This window comes from Amblyomma americanum, chromosome 1 (assembly GCF_052857255.1).
Source record: "Amblyomma americanum isolate KBUSLIRL-KWMA chromosome 1, ASM5285725v1, whole genome shotgun sequence".
NCBI lineage: Eukaryota > Metazoa > Arthropoda > Arachnida > Ixodida > Ixodidae > Amblyomma > Amblyomma americanum.
In genome coordinates, this window is record NC_135497.1 from 185,271,403 (window position 1) to 185,286,007 (window position 14,605).

A 14,605-nucleotide genomic window follows, 5' to 3' on the forward strand; every position below is an offset into this window, starting at 1 on the left:
TGCTTTCAATCTTTCAATTACGCACGGGTGAAAGGTCTCACCAGAATGTGCTGACACAGTTGCAACTAATTTTGCGCTTAGCAGGTCCCAGACAAGGATGCTTCCAGAATCGCAGCCTGTCAGCACTGTTGCGCCGTCCCAGCACAGACACCTGGCAATTGACCAATGTATATCACATTTAGCACATGAAAAAAAAAAGGAAAGTTGATTGCTTTGCTTCAAGTGCCTCCAAACTGCTTTCATTAAAAAATTAAGATATAGACTGAAGTTTCAATTATACGATGCGAAATTAATGGAGAGAGGTATGCAAAGGACGCCACAAAAAATCTTGACAGTCTACGCAGGCTTACTAATCTCACCCGTAATGTGCCAATCTACCAAAGTCGAAAACCTCAACTCTGGAATGTTCCCACGTGTAGAACAAACTTTGGCTTACAAAGCATATAAAATACATTACCACGCCATAACAAACTTGACGTACAACATGTTGATGTATCACAGTTATCATTAAAACAACTTATAAGATGGTTTATGGTTTATGGGTGTTCAACGTCCCAAAGCAACTCTGGCTATGAGGGACGCCGCAGTGAGGAGCTCCAGAAATTTCGACCACTTGGGAGTTTTGTAACATGCGCTGACATCGCACAGTACATGGGCCTCTAAGAATTTCGCCTCCATCGAAATTCGACCGCCGCGGCCGGGATCGAACCCACATCTTTCGGGTCAGCACCCGAGCACCATAACTACTGAGCCACTGCAGCGGCGCGCACACCCAGAAGAACTTAGAAAAATCATTTCCTGGAAATAATTTCCTGTTTGCATCTGCTGTATGGGTTTGTGTGAATGAGCATGCTTCTTTTTCAATGGACGGCTCTCTGGTTTCTTTTTTCTATACAGGTGTTTATTTTCATTGCATATTATAGCCTATGTATTTCAGTGCGTTTTCTGTTGTATTTCCTTTCAGTGTGCAGTTAAAAAAATTGCTGTTCTACTCTGCGAATAGTTTGTATTCCTGATAAGACGCTGCCCACAAGTATTGTATGTCTGTTGCAGCTTTTTCCACGCCACTTCATATGTAATTTATAGGAAATAAATAAATAAAAATAACTCACTAAATAATTTGCAGGACTTACTGCTGGGCTAGTTGGTTAAAGTTCATCTAGGTGAACACGAAGACAAGAGGGCAACGTGCCATCAGGAATAATTGAGTGGTGCATTATCCAAGTTTGTGTTATGTCCTGTAGTGGTGCCTTTAACTAAGAGAAAAACTGAAGTTGGCTCCCTGTTTAGTATTGCACCTTACCCTCACTGCTCTGTGACTGGCTTTGCAGGCGTTAAAGGGGTACCGAAACACATTTTCTGGGCATTGTTTTGCTTGTTGGTTGCATAGAATGAGTTATAGTGATGCTATTAGCATCGGTCGTACCGCGTATAGTGCAGTTTTTAATATTTTATTTAGCTCGCAAAAACAAATTCGTGGCGCTGACGGTGTCACCATATAGTGGCGGTTTTTAGCAGCGGATATCACATCACTTAGTGGGAGCTTGATGATTGGACAAAGAGTAAATATACTGCAAATTGTGTTAATAACTAGAGATACATTTTGTCAAGTTTTTGTGTTTTATATTACATTAACAAAACCAACTTGTTTGCTTTAGATAAAAGCACTGTAAGGCGAGTAAAACAAAAATACACCACCAGAGGCTCTGACTACTTATTGCATCGAAGGACTTTGCGCCTCTCTGTAAACATCCTACGACCTAGCACTCAAAACTTGTGGCTACTCTCTATGTATCTGAGAGCGGCTTTGCGGGATCGATCCAATCGAGCCATTGCACTCTACAAGCGTTCGTTTCGGTCCCAAGGAAGGATGCATTTGTTTCACATTTAGCAGGCAGTGCGCATCGTCAGCTTGTGGAGGATCACCGAGTGGCGGCGCCATCGGCGCCACGCTCCCGTCAACAGCGCGCTCTCCTTGCTCGCTGTGAGCAACCAGCACGCTAGGAGCGATGGTAGGCGGTAAGCAGTAGTGGTACACGCTATGTTAAATGTGTCTGGTATCTTGCGCAGGCTGTCACACCATCGCAGTATCTCGCGCTCGAGTTCGGATCCATAAGCAAGGGAACATCACTGATCAGTGTTCCCTTCTGCACCGTCGACGGGATGATGAAGCATCGCTGGGTCAGCTGGGCGTTTACATGGTTGTTGTAACCATGCAAACGGCGCTGCCAGCCTTGGCATGAACGAGTTACAGAGAAGAGGCAACCATGGAGTGCAAACTTCCGCCACGTGCTCAGAGAGGCTGTTTTGATTGGTCGCACTATGTGTCGTCATTGGGAGAGTGAAATGGGAATGGGAAGCTGCGCGAAAATCGAGTTGAGGGCAGCATTTTGTTTGCTTGTATTTTGAAATTTCTTCATTGAATAACTCCCGTTCCTATGCATCGATTCTCGTAATTATTTTTGAGTCAGCATCTGTGTGACATAAAGAATCCATTTGAAGTGTAACCGGCATCTATTCAAACAGTGTTTCGCAGCCCCTTTAATGGATGTGTAAGCTTATGTCATAGAGGCACATCTGTTTATTTTATTAGTGCCTGCTCCTCCCCCTTCATGCCTGACTGGGACATATTTGAATTTCCATGATTCACACTGTTTTTTGTCTTGCACAGTCACATAAATGTTGCCTGCATTCAGGAGCTGTAGGAGGCTAGACTACAAACCTGACAAAACCCTAGGGGAGGAAAGTTATAGGTGGGTCACTGCTGTCTTTTGTGTGGAAAGCTGTAAAACACATTTAACAAAAAAAAAAAAATCTTCATTCATGGCATTCAAGCCCCCGCAGAACGCAAAATAAGGACAGCAACACATCTTTGCCTCAACTTAGGATTACACGGCGCCACATTGCATAGCATAGTATCGTACTGAATATATGGCTTGAAATTCAAGGAAAATTCCATCAGTGATAAAAAGGGACAACCAAGGAGGGCAAGATATATTTTTGGATCACACACATTAGGTACCCTTTGACTCTCGCTGAGCTGTGATTTCTCTCTCCACAGCCAATGTCTCTGCTTCCTTTTCCCTGGCTTACGGCAGAAATTGTTAGGCGTGACAATGTGAGTCGTGATTTTAAATCTCACCATCCTTGAAGAGACTACATGCCGACTCCAAATGTAATTCGAGGATTTTTGCAGTTTCGTCTTTGTTTTTTTTGGACTGAAGTTTTTAATTTCCAGCTTCAGTGCCTTCTTTTTCTTGTCTATCAACTTTCCGCAGCATCCTCCCAATCATGTGCAGGCAATCTGGGCGATTCTTTGCCAGTACACATGAAATTTCCAACAGCATAGCTATTTCTGTATGCTGCTGACCTGGAGGTGTGTTCCGAGCACTTCAGGTGGCTTTTCAGTGCCAATTCACCCATTGTCACCACATCAATCTTGTTCTGGCAAAATGTGCACTTTGCTCTATGTGGATCACTCAAGCCCGCTCTCACCCGCCCACCATAATCCACATGTTCAAGCCAGGCAGGCTAAAACTTGTATTTTTCGCATGGCATGGCATTCTAATTCGCACTGCATGGTACAAAGCACAAAGGCGAAATGATGTGATGTCGACTGTGGTCAATGACTTAAGGGCCAGCGCCTCTCAGAGGGAACAAAGGAAGACAGGGAGAGGACCGGGAAAATAAGCACCGAAGCCACCCGAAAGATTCTCAAGGAAACAATGTGCTCTCAATCGGTTCCCCTTTGAGACCAATTTATTCGCAATTATTTGTACAAGAGTAAGACAGTCTAAGGAAACAAGAAAACACTTACCAGGAAAAAAAAAGAGGGGGAGAAGTGGGGAAAGGGAGCAGGAAGCATGTCCTGAAGCACTTATGGCCCATTGAGAGAGAGACACAAAGCGGACAACTCATTACCTTAGCCCAGTGCCACATTGTTGCTTTGGGTTTTGCCCATCCTTACCATGTATCCACTGTTCCCTCTGAACACTCCCCACGAACACTCCCGATCGCCACGTACTCTCAATTTTTAAAGTTAAAACCAGAGCAATTCTAAGTTTTAAAGGAATTTAAGGACTACTGTAAAATTCCGAACAAGCGCCACCACCCATGCAAGGGCCCCCCCCCTAACTTCACTGTTAATTTCACACTTCTGCACTAATCTGGGAAAGTGCCCCCCCCCCTCTCCACGCCCTCATCACGCACCGTGCCCAGGCTACAGTGAACTAGAATAATCCCAGGCAACACTGGCCTGTCCCATCCACTCCAAGAATCCAATCGAATCCAATCCTGCTTTTCAAGCCATTCGCATGCCCATTCATCACGCGCCATTTGTCTTGTTTTGGCGTTGTCAAGTCGGCAACGCATTCGTACACAGTGGCGAAGAAACTTGAGGTCATACAATGGCATTGGGAAAATGGAAGGAACGTTCGCCGAACGTCTCGAGACTACAAGTTTGACCGGAAACGGATACGGGAATGGGAGAAGAATTTCGAGCAGTGGCTACAGCAAAACTTCGAAGAAAGTTGAGTAATGGTGTGCCGGTGTTTAGTGAATGCATGGATGATGCGTTCTTCGACTACTTCGAGCGGGAAAGAACGGCAGGACGTTTTAAATCCATGTGCACTACACCTTTTTTTTCTGGCGGGAAAGTGCCGCCGCCATCTTGAATTTCGGTGCCATTACGGGATAGCGCCCCCTCCTACTTTGCCAGTAATTTCGACTTGCGGGGGTGGGGGCGCTTGCTCGGAATTTTACGGTATATCAAAATTTAAGGGCCCTTCAATCAGTGTTTTGGAAGATCAAGGGTATTCAAAGATTTAAAGGGACTATGCAATAAATTAATTGAGATTATGTAAAGCAGACGAGAGATAGGGATTTCATCACTCGTCACCCCAACGCAAGAATTTTTGAGTTAGCATCAACAACAACCAAGATATAGACGATTAAAAATTACGCTCCTCCTCTCCCTCAACCCGTACACGCGGGGCACCAGAAAAAAATAAAGATAACAGCTTTGGGACTGGGCCCCGCCCATGAATACGTCATCCGTTGACGTTAATTTTGCAACTGCCGGTTGTCGCTCCTAGCACCCCAGCAACAGCGTCAGCGGCATGATTGCGGCTTGTCGTCTGTTGTAGTTAGCAGTAATGGACCCAGATCTCGAGGCGCGACTGTTCGCTCTTACGGCCGCGATGGGCATCGAGCTCTATGCGTTCACGCCGTACCGGCTGAACGCCAGCGACGACAGTAGTGACTCAGCGAGCCACTGCGAGTGGCTCCGGAACTGCCGACAGAAGGAGGCGGCAGAGGAAAAATGAGACCATATGCGTGAAGGCAATGCCCTGGCTCGCGCGGCGGCACGAGCAGACAAATTTCACAGCTACCGAAAGTGTGCCCGTAACGTCGTGGCTGCTATGGCTCCAGCGAATGACAGCGTGTGGTGGCCTGCTGATGTCATGGGTATAGTGACGTCTTTTTTCACGATCTTAGTTTCAAAATCGGTCACTACGAGTACACCAATCGGCCTGCGAATTTTTAAAAACACGGTTTTTAAAAATTCATAATAAATTGCCGGTTCTGTTCCGAAGACTCATACTTGGTGTGAATACTTCTTAGCATCATTTCTAAGCAATGAAAACATTTACAAGCGACTTTTTATTCACTGCATAGTCCCTTTAAGATCCTGTGCGAACCCTGAATAACAAGTATAAACACATAATCTCCACAAGGTTTTGCAATAAAAACAACCTCCAGTTCAATTCACAACAACACAGCAAACACAGCAAATGTGCACAGAAATGCAAGGTCAGCAAGCTGTCCTAAAGACGCTGTGATCAAAAGGAAACATTAAATGCTTCTTATAGTGGAACTGAGCTTTAAATTTGCGCTGCATTAGTTAAAACACTTCTTGATTTTTATCACAAATATTCAGCTATTCCATGCTAAAAAAAAAATGACAGACCTTTAAAGGGACACTGAGGTGAACTGAAGTTGGCCTGTATCAATAGGGTACAGTGTTTTAATCACAGAGAGACCACTGTCACTGAAAACAGAGATTTTATAAGCTAGAAAAGACCAAAAAACAGAATACAGGTGTCACCATCAGCGGTCGATTTCGCATTTAAAATGCATGTATCAACACCAATTTTTCAGCGCAGATCCCAGAGGCTACGCTATACCGCCGTTCAATTCAAAATGGCGACAACTCGTTCTTTTTGGTAAGGACATCACGACTTTGAATGCACTGGTGGGAAAATTTTAAATTCAGTTTCCTCTGCGATAAATGCGTCTTTTTTTGCCGGACAAATGCCAACATGCTCACAAGAGGCAAAGAATCAATTTTTACTGAGATAAATAATTGCATGAAGTTGTCCTCAGTGTCCCTTCAAGTAAGTCAACTTGTGTTCATTAAAACTGTTAACTAATTTTGTTTTTCATTATCAGTACTTCGAATGATTTAAAAGATTGGAGGATGTTTAAGCTTCGCCTTTAAGAGTGGAACGCGACAGCATGTTGCAGTGCTGCCAGGGAGTCCACGGAACGCCATCGCCTGTTCGGCGCAACGCCTTGCCCATTAGACAAATCGCTCAGTCTCTATGAGGCCTCTCAAAGCATAGTTGAGGTGTCCACCGATATGTGAGACAGTTACTGCATCTTCCCTTTCATGTAAAATCACAATCACAATGAATATGCACAACGACCAATTCAGGAAGCAGCGTCACTGTAGCCTATTCGTAATCTCTTCAGGCGGCGGATGGGCTGTTTTGAGAGGCCTCCTAAAGACTCCGAGCGATTTGTCTAACGGGCAAGGCGTCGCGCCGCATGGGCGATGGCATTCAGTGGACTCCCTGGCAGCGCTGCAACATGCAATCGCGTTCCACTATCAAAGGCGAAGCTTAAACGCCTTCCATTTTTTTTCTAATTTTTTCATTTATATAATTAATCAATTAATCACAATGATTTCATTAGCTCGTCATCACCTGTCAGGCACCAATCAATAATCAATCACTAGAACCACAAATTGCCATGATACGATTTGTTTTACACAACTCCTGATTATAGGTTGCCGGTTCGAATCCCTGCCGCGAGTTAGGCTCTAACTTAACTAGTAAGTTTATGCTGCACAAAACGCTGAATTGTATGACACCATCCGGAACATTCTGCGGGAAATGGATGGAAAAACTACTGTGCAGGATATGCAATATTAAACTACCCACCGTGCATTGGTGAACAATACATTGCGTTTCAATAAAAATTAATGTGACCCATAAATTTTATGTCTCTATTTCTTCAGAGGACATTTTTATTTGATTTGCAGAAAAATACTCTTTGAGGCCAAAAAGAAACAGGAAGATTCAACTGACTCCAACAGTATTCAGATGCCTTAATGTGATCCACTGTGGTGGCTCAGTGGTTAAGGCGCTCATCTACTGAGCCGGAGTACCCGGGTTCGAACCCAACCATGGCAGCCGCGTTTCGGTGGAGGCGAAAGGCAAAAGGCGCCCGTGTGCTGTGCAGATCTCCAGGTGGTCGAAATTATTCCCGAGCCCTTAGTGCGGCCAGTGCAGAAGGAATCACGAATTGGAACAGATTAGCTGGCGGTGTGTTTGTAACTCTTTCTCCCTTTCTTTCTCTCACTCCCTCCTTTGTCCCTTCCCTCACTGCTCAAATGAGGTGTCCACCGAGATGTGAGACAGATACTGCACCATTTCCTTCCTCAAAAACCAACTTTTTTTATACCTTAATAAGATAACAGATGGCATTATTAAGCCAGCACACCACACATGTATGGTTAGATCTGCTGTCCAGCCTTCATAAGCCTTCAGGTATTTTTCTGTGCCACACTAACCAGCACCCTATGAACACTGTGCTGAAACACATTTCGCCATGAAGGCTTTTGTGGAAGCAAGTTTCAAGGTAACTGAAAGCACATCCTGACCCGAGTAGTTTCAAAATGCACTGAAAATAATCATCAGCATCATCATCAGCCTGACTACACCCACTGCAGGGCAAAGGCCTCTCCCATGTCTCTCCAATTAACCCTGTCCTTTGCCAGCTGCGCCCACCCTATGTCTGGGAACTTCTTAATCTCATCCGCCCACCCAACCTTCTGCCGCCCCCTGCTATGCTTGCCTTCTCTTGGAATCCACTCCGTTACCCTGAAGGACCAGCGGTTATCTTGCCTTCACATCACATGCCCTGCCCAAGCCCATTTCTTCCTCTAGATTTCGACTAAGATATAATGGGCCAACTAAAATAATTAAATATATTTGAATAAACCTTTTAAAAGTGAGAGCTATCAATGTTTAGAATATTGGAATCCCGCTAATAACTTTTCTTCAGCCTTATTAGTCAGCGTTGTAAAGACTCTTGATAACTCAGTCTCGAAAGGGGCTGAAAATTTATTTGAATTAATGGAAGCGTTTAATACACTTTATGTTGGCAGGTCAAAATCATCAGTTCTAATTAACCAATAGTTTGAACTAAAAAAGTTTATTTTAGCTTGGTTTATGGGGTTTAGCATTCCAAAGCGACTCAGGCTATAAGGGATGCCGTAGTGGAGGGCTCCAGATAATTTCGACCACCTGGGGTTCTTTAACATGCACCGACATCATACAGTACACGGGCCTCTAGCCTCCATCGAAATGCAACACCCATGGCAGGGATTGAACTCGTGTCTTTCGAGTCAGCAGCCGAGCATCATAACCACTGAGCCACCATATATGAAGTACTGTATGGAAGTACTATCGCACTCAACATGACTGACAACGCGTCTGCAGTGAACCTGCTGAGGATTCCGCTTTATATAGTAAAATAACGTGCCCTCACACAGAGCACCCAAGTTGCTCAAACACTGAGTGTACCTTGTTCTTTGAATCGACAAGTAAGTGCACAAATTTCCAGTGGTGCTGGGCTGGCAATGCTTCAAGCATGACCCTCCAGCCACAGCTCCTGAGTTGCGGCTCATATTGAGCGCGATAGTACTTTTGTTACGCTTGTGCTTTTGCAGTTATTAACACTAGGGGCAGTTATCAGTGGAAGCTATTCCTCAGTCATACAGCATCCAACCAAGAGAAGTCAATACAATGTTCTGAGTAAGCAACCAAGAGCACATGCTTACCTCATAGCCCAACCAGCATTCTTGCTAAACAAAACTGTACCAGTTGGGACATCTAAGACTTTCAGCATTTTGTCTTCACTGCATGATGCTATCCTGTGACAAATCTTAAAGAGAAAAAAAAGAAAGTCGAACACTTTTTTTTTCATATGATATGCAGACCTTACAAGTGTTGGTACAGAAAAAAAGCCTAAAAGTAAATTTACTATCACAAGAGAGAACTAAGCACAGTGGAAAAATGTAATCAGTGTACACTTCGTAATGAAATTTATAAGTCACTGGTACCAACCTGGACTGAATGAAACAGCAGAGACAGTGCCTTTGTGGACTGGAAGAGAAAAGGAAGTTATTTAAAGATGTTGAAGTTTTAAGTTTTAAAATCTCAAACTCATCACCATTAGCTCTGTGCTAGCATGGGCAACTCAGAAATTGCAATTATTTTTCAGCACAGTCTTTTCCTAAATATCATGGATTTCCATGCAGATAGTGACTGCCAATAGAGTATTTATGTAACATGACTGACTGCAAAAGACACTTCTTACAGCTAAACAGGGCATGTGGACAAAGCTGCCACCCGCATGAAACAACAACGTTCTCAATGGAACAGCATTCAGAGTACCAAAAATCAAGATGTTTCATGCTTAGCTGCAAGTCACATCCATAGTAGAACACTGTTGATGCGCTCACAGCTCTTGTATTTTCTTTGGCTGAAATGCGACGTCTGGGCACTCCCAGCACAAAGCCTATACATTCCCATGCATTGTATTCCCACCTGATACATTGTTTCACAACATTTCTGCATCTCAAATTGCATTTTGGATGAGGTGATGTCATTTCTGTAGCGTGGAAGAAATAGTAGTTTAACCCCCTAATGAACGCAATTTTTTCTAAAGTGGTACCAAAATGGTCACGCAGTACCTGTATTGCCATCTGTGGGCAAGCCCAAATAAAAAACACTTTAAACGAGCCCTAATCACCTTAAACCAGACACAGATTGCCAGAAAACACATGACAAGCTGGACACGTTAGGAGCCAGAAATGACAGTCGGCTTATGACGAGCTCTTCGGGGGCTATAGCACTAATTGCATCTGATAGGCACACAGGCCCCACTTGCATGCATGCCAGCCTTTGAGTGGCATGGCTAAGACCTCTAGCTTCCTCAATTCCGCAAAAAATGCTCGAATTTTTGCAATTTTCGTAGACTTGTGTCTAGCAGCCACATTCTCTTTCCTCTTTTCAGTGATATAGTGTTTGTGGACACCAGTGGAAACGATGGAATTATGGGAATATGATCAATTTAGTCACTTGAGCTCTCTTGAAGCTAGAATCTGGTAACAAACGAAGTTCTGCTGATGCCTTGACATGCTTGCTCTCCTATCTGCTCAAGCAAGCTAGTGCATCAAGTATAATGGCCCTGAAAGCAACATGCTCACACACGTTTATGAGAAAGTCATGATAGTGGCACCTGTCGAAAGCGGTATTACCACATTTCCAATAATAAAATGACAGTTTTTTCTTAAATGATCTGCCTCAGAAAGCACCTCGCGTAATAATTTGAACGAAGCTATGAACATTTTAACGAAAACATCTTCGACAGAAGTCCGGCTGGTTGGGTTGTTGAGATAGTTGAGAGAAAACTGATGCCAACCAATATTTTTAACTTTACCCAACGTTTTGGGACCAACTCGGTCCCTTTTTCAGGGATGACTAAAGTGTGCCAGCAGTAGCGGGTTGCTGCCTTCACTCTCATTTTGTTAGCAGTAGTTGTCAGCAATCCGTCGACTCCTCTCTCCTGAGAAGAGCAAAGTCAATATGCTCTTCCAAAGCAGAGAAAAAAGCAGAAGAAGCCTACAGAAGAATGGCTACACACGTGGCTTTATTCAACGCATTGGTCACCGTCAAGCTCAGAGGACAGGGGGATCAGCCAACAATGAAACAATGAAACGCGCGCGCGTTGTCCTTCCATATGTGAGGAGAACCAGCGAGGCACTCGCACGCATTCTTGGAAAACATGGAATCAACGTAGCTCACAAACCTGTTTTAACAAAAACCCGCTTCTTACCACGACCGAAAGACCGCGTCCCCAGAGAAAAACAACCAGGTGTCGTTTACAAAATCCCACGCTCAAATTGCCCGGCTTCATACGTCTGTTGGCGAAAGAAAAAACCTCCACCAAAGAATAAGGCAACACAAAAATTACATCCGGCTAATGAGTGCAGAATCCAACCCCCTCGCCGAACACTGCGAGCGCGCCGACCACCGGACAGCCTTCGAGGAGGTGAGCGTCTTGGCCGTGGAGGAAAACCTGTTCAGGAGGCGACATGTGGAGTTATGGCACATCCGGCTCACAAAGGCGGCGATGAATAGGACTCCAGGAACGCTCCCCTCCGCCTACATTAGTGCAATGCGCCACGGGTTAACAATGGGAGAGCGAAGGCAGCAACCAGCTGCTGCTTGCCTTTTAGTCACCCCTGAAGTATCGAGTTGGTCCCGAAACGTTGGGTAAAGTTAAAAATATTGGTTGGTGTCAGCTGTCTCTCAACTAGCTATGAACATTGTGTGAATTTTTTTTGCCATTCTTAGAGATACCTACAACGAGCTCACCCACTAAACTTATTAGCTGCGAGGAAAAGGGAACTTCTTGATGACCTTGAGCCATCGAAGCGAAGCGTGCAGCACACACTGGCGAGATAGCATCGCTACAACGTGGAAAGAAGGCGGCACGGGCCGTTGGGAAAGAAGAGAAGGCATAGAAAAAGCTGTGAAGAGTAGAGATGGAGAAAAAGTACGGACGGGCACAGAGCTGTGGAGCACCAAACACAGCAGCAAGGCCAGAAGCGGCGGCACAGTAGCTGTCGATGTTTAAAAGGCCTAATGCGTTTACGCTTCCGTAGAATATATCAGATTCTTTGTTATAAATATGCGGAATTTAAAATTTTCTGCCACAGAAAATTTGGGGCCTTAGACGTGGCTCGGAGGCACAGAATGAGTTGATTGCTCATAGGATAATTACACATATTTAAGTTTTAGTAAGGAGGATAAAGGAAGAACAACTCAATGTCAGTTTTTTCACAAGGTAACAAAATCAAGTGGTTTCATGCCTTGTGGTGGAGGGAGTGTCTGATTTATTCCACTATCATGTGAAACAGCTCACATCGGGCGAACTGGGTGGTTTATCATCAACTGGCTGTGAAAGTACAGGAACACCAAGAATGTCACAAATGGTCATCTTGGAATACAGTATAGTGTGAATTTCAGACTTTGTAAGGCTTGAATGGCAAGCTTGATCAAATAAACAGTTTTCAAGTTAAATTTACACTGCCTTCGTTCCTTCGGTTTCTGGCTCTCCAGTTTTTTTCTGTAGTCTCTTAAACAATGCACCAACAGGGTTCAACTCTACCTCTGTATTTACTTTTTAATGAAGCCTGCAGCCCCAAAAGGGCGCAACTTGACAGGCATTTAAACGAAAATGTTGCACACAGAGATCAAAAATATATGTACTATATGGCCGGAGTATACTGAGGCTTTAGCAACAATTCTATGGACAGACTAATCATAAATACTGCATGAGCCTAGATCCTAATAAGAGAAGTCAATTCTCCCACCTTGGACACTGCAGCTTGAGATGGGGGGGTTTGGTAATTTCATGAAAGTGCGTATGGCTTAATGCTATAGGAAATAGTTGTTCTCGGTACAGCTTTAATTTTTTGCCATCTCTCCTTTGTGTTCTATTTTTAGTATGTGGGAAGAAAAAAAATTTCATGAACGACTGACTTCAAGTCTATTTCAAAGCTGGAAGTGAAGACTATCTGATTACACTGCACCACACATTTTCAGGGTGTGTGATCAAGGACAGCACACAAACAACGATGCATTCTTTGGGTAAGTGATGATGAGCAGTTGTTTAAACAGACATTATGCAAGGTGACTCAGCATGTCATGTCTATGGCCGGTGAGCAGAAGTTAAGCACAGGTATACGAGAAAAGCATGGATGACCCACTGTCAAACTGTCCAATGCAAGTGGAGCCCTGCAGCTTCCAGAGGCTGACACAACCTTCCACAGTGCCAGACACCAAGTGTTCCCCTTCAGCATCCAGTGCAATGCAGGCCACACCCGACTCGTGTTCTAGCTCTGCAAGCAGGCTGCAACCGCTCTTGTCACCATGGGCCACCAACTTCCAGATCTAGATAGAATGGAACAAGGCAGCACCACACTGCAGTACCGCAGCTCCTGAAACTGCTAAAATGGCGAGAATTGGGCCTAGTCGGTTGTTTACGATGGTTCGATGTGCTTAACTTTTTACAGAACGAGAGGACACGACGACAACACAGAGCGCGAACTTACAACTGGTTTAAATGGTGGAAACAGGTGATCTTTTATACACCTATGTAATGGTGTTTTCACTATTAAAACCAGTTGTAAGTTCACGCTCTGTGTTGTTGTGTCCTCTTGTTCTGTAAAAAGTCAAGCACAATGAACCATCCTGAAACTGATGAGCCCTACTAAAAAGCAAATGCGCCACTTCAAACAATGCGGCCAGGCAACCCACCCTGGCCACTAGTGCAGTGTGCTGCACACACGATTAATTAGTGATGAGATGCTACGTGCACGTGGCTTTGTATATAGAGTGCTTTTTTATGTTTAGTAAAGGCAGTGATCGCTCGCATGAAGTTATATCTCAGACAGTGCCTGGACGCTCGTGCACAAACTTGTTTACTTTTTGTGTTTAGTAAAATTTGTACACAGCTTCTCCCCTGTCCTTTCTTGCCATTGCTCCTCTCTGTATTTCTCACTGTCCCTTTTATTTCCGCCAGCCATAGCTCAGGTGCTTTAGATGTTAGAGCCACAGCCTGTAACTCCTTTTCCTCCCCTTTTGTACGTTTTTTTTATTAAACCACCACCACTACTGCTACTTCAAATGGAAGACTTTAACCTAATGGTGCTCCAGCTATAGTAGGATACAACTTAAAAGAACAGCAGTTGACAACAATAGGCCACGGTCCGTGACGTCCTGTATTACTCTGCTGACCGATCACAAGACTTAACAAAATCAACCTTTTATGTGACTATTGAACAAGCCAGAGGCATCAGAATTCTTGAGTTTATAATTTCGTGTTGTGATTAGCTTCTTGTTTAGATAACAAGAAAGTTTTAACAGCGATCTATGTTCTGTCACGGAAGAATTCTGTGCAACGATCCTGAAAGCGGGCAGAACTTCACTGCAGACTTCAGTTGTATCCAACTATAACGACAACCACTAAAGGGTTAAGTCAAAGGGTAAGCAAGCAGAATTCAGCTTCCTCATCAGCAACACGTAATACACTTTGCCAAAGAACTCTGTCCAATCACATGAAGGCCACACTGCTTCAAAAAACCTGCAAACATCTGCATGAAATATGACAAAATAAAAAGAATCACCCTAAAGTTATCTAACTTTTAAATTATCCTCATTGCTACTACAAAGCATCACAAAAAAAA

The 14,605-nt window shown here is 44.1% G+C and overlaps 1 protein-coding gene across 1 annotated transcript in view; it reads right to left on the reverse strand.

Moving 5' to 3' along the window:
- Nucleotides 1-14,605, reverse strand: part of LOC144114340 (protein FAN-like) — a 43,988-nt gene that overhangs the window by 2,695 nt on the left and 26,688 nt on the right. The window contains exons 14-17 of the mRNA XM_077647994.1: nt 13,127-13,310; nt 9,404-9,452; nt 9,128-9,220; nt 42-151 (exon numbers count right to left, since the gene is read on the reverse strand). Coding sequence (XP_077504120.1) covers nt 42-151; nt 9,128-9,220; nt 9,404-9,452; nt 13,127-13,310 — 436 coding nt within the window. The remainder of the gene's footprint in view (nt 1-41; nt 152-9,127; nt 9,221-9,403; nt 9,453-13,126; nt 13,311-14,605) is intronic.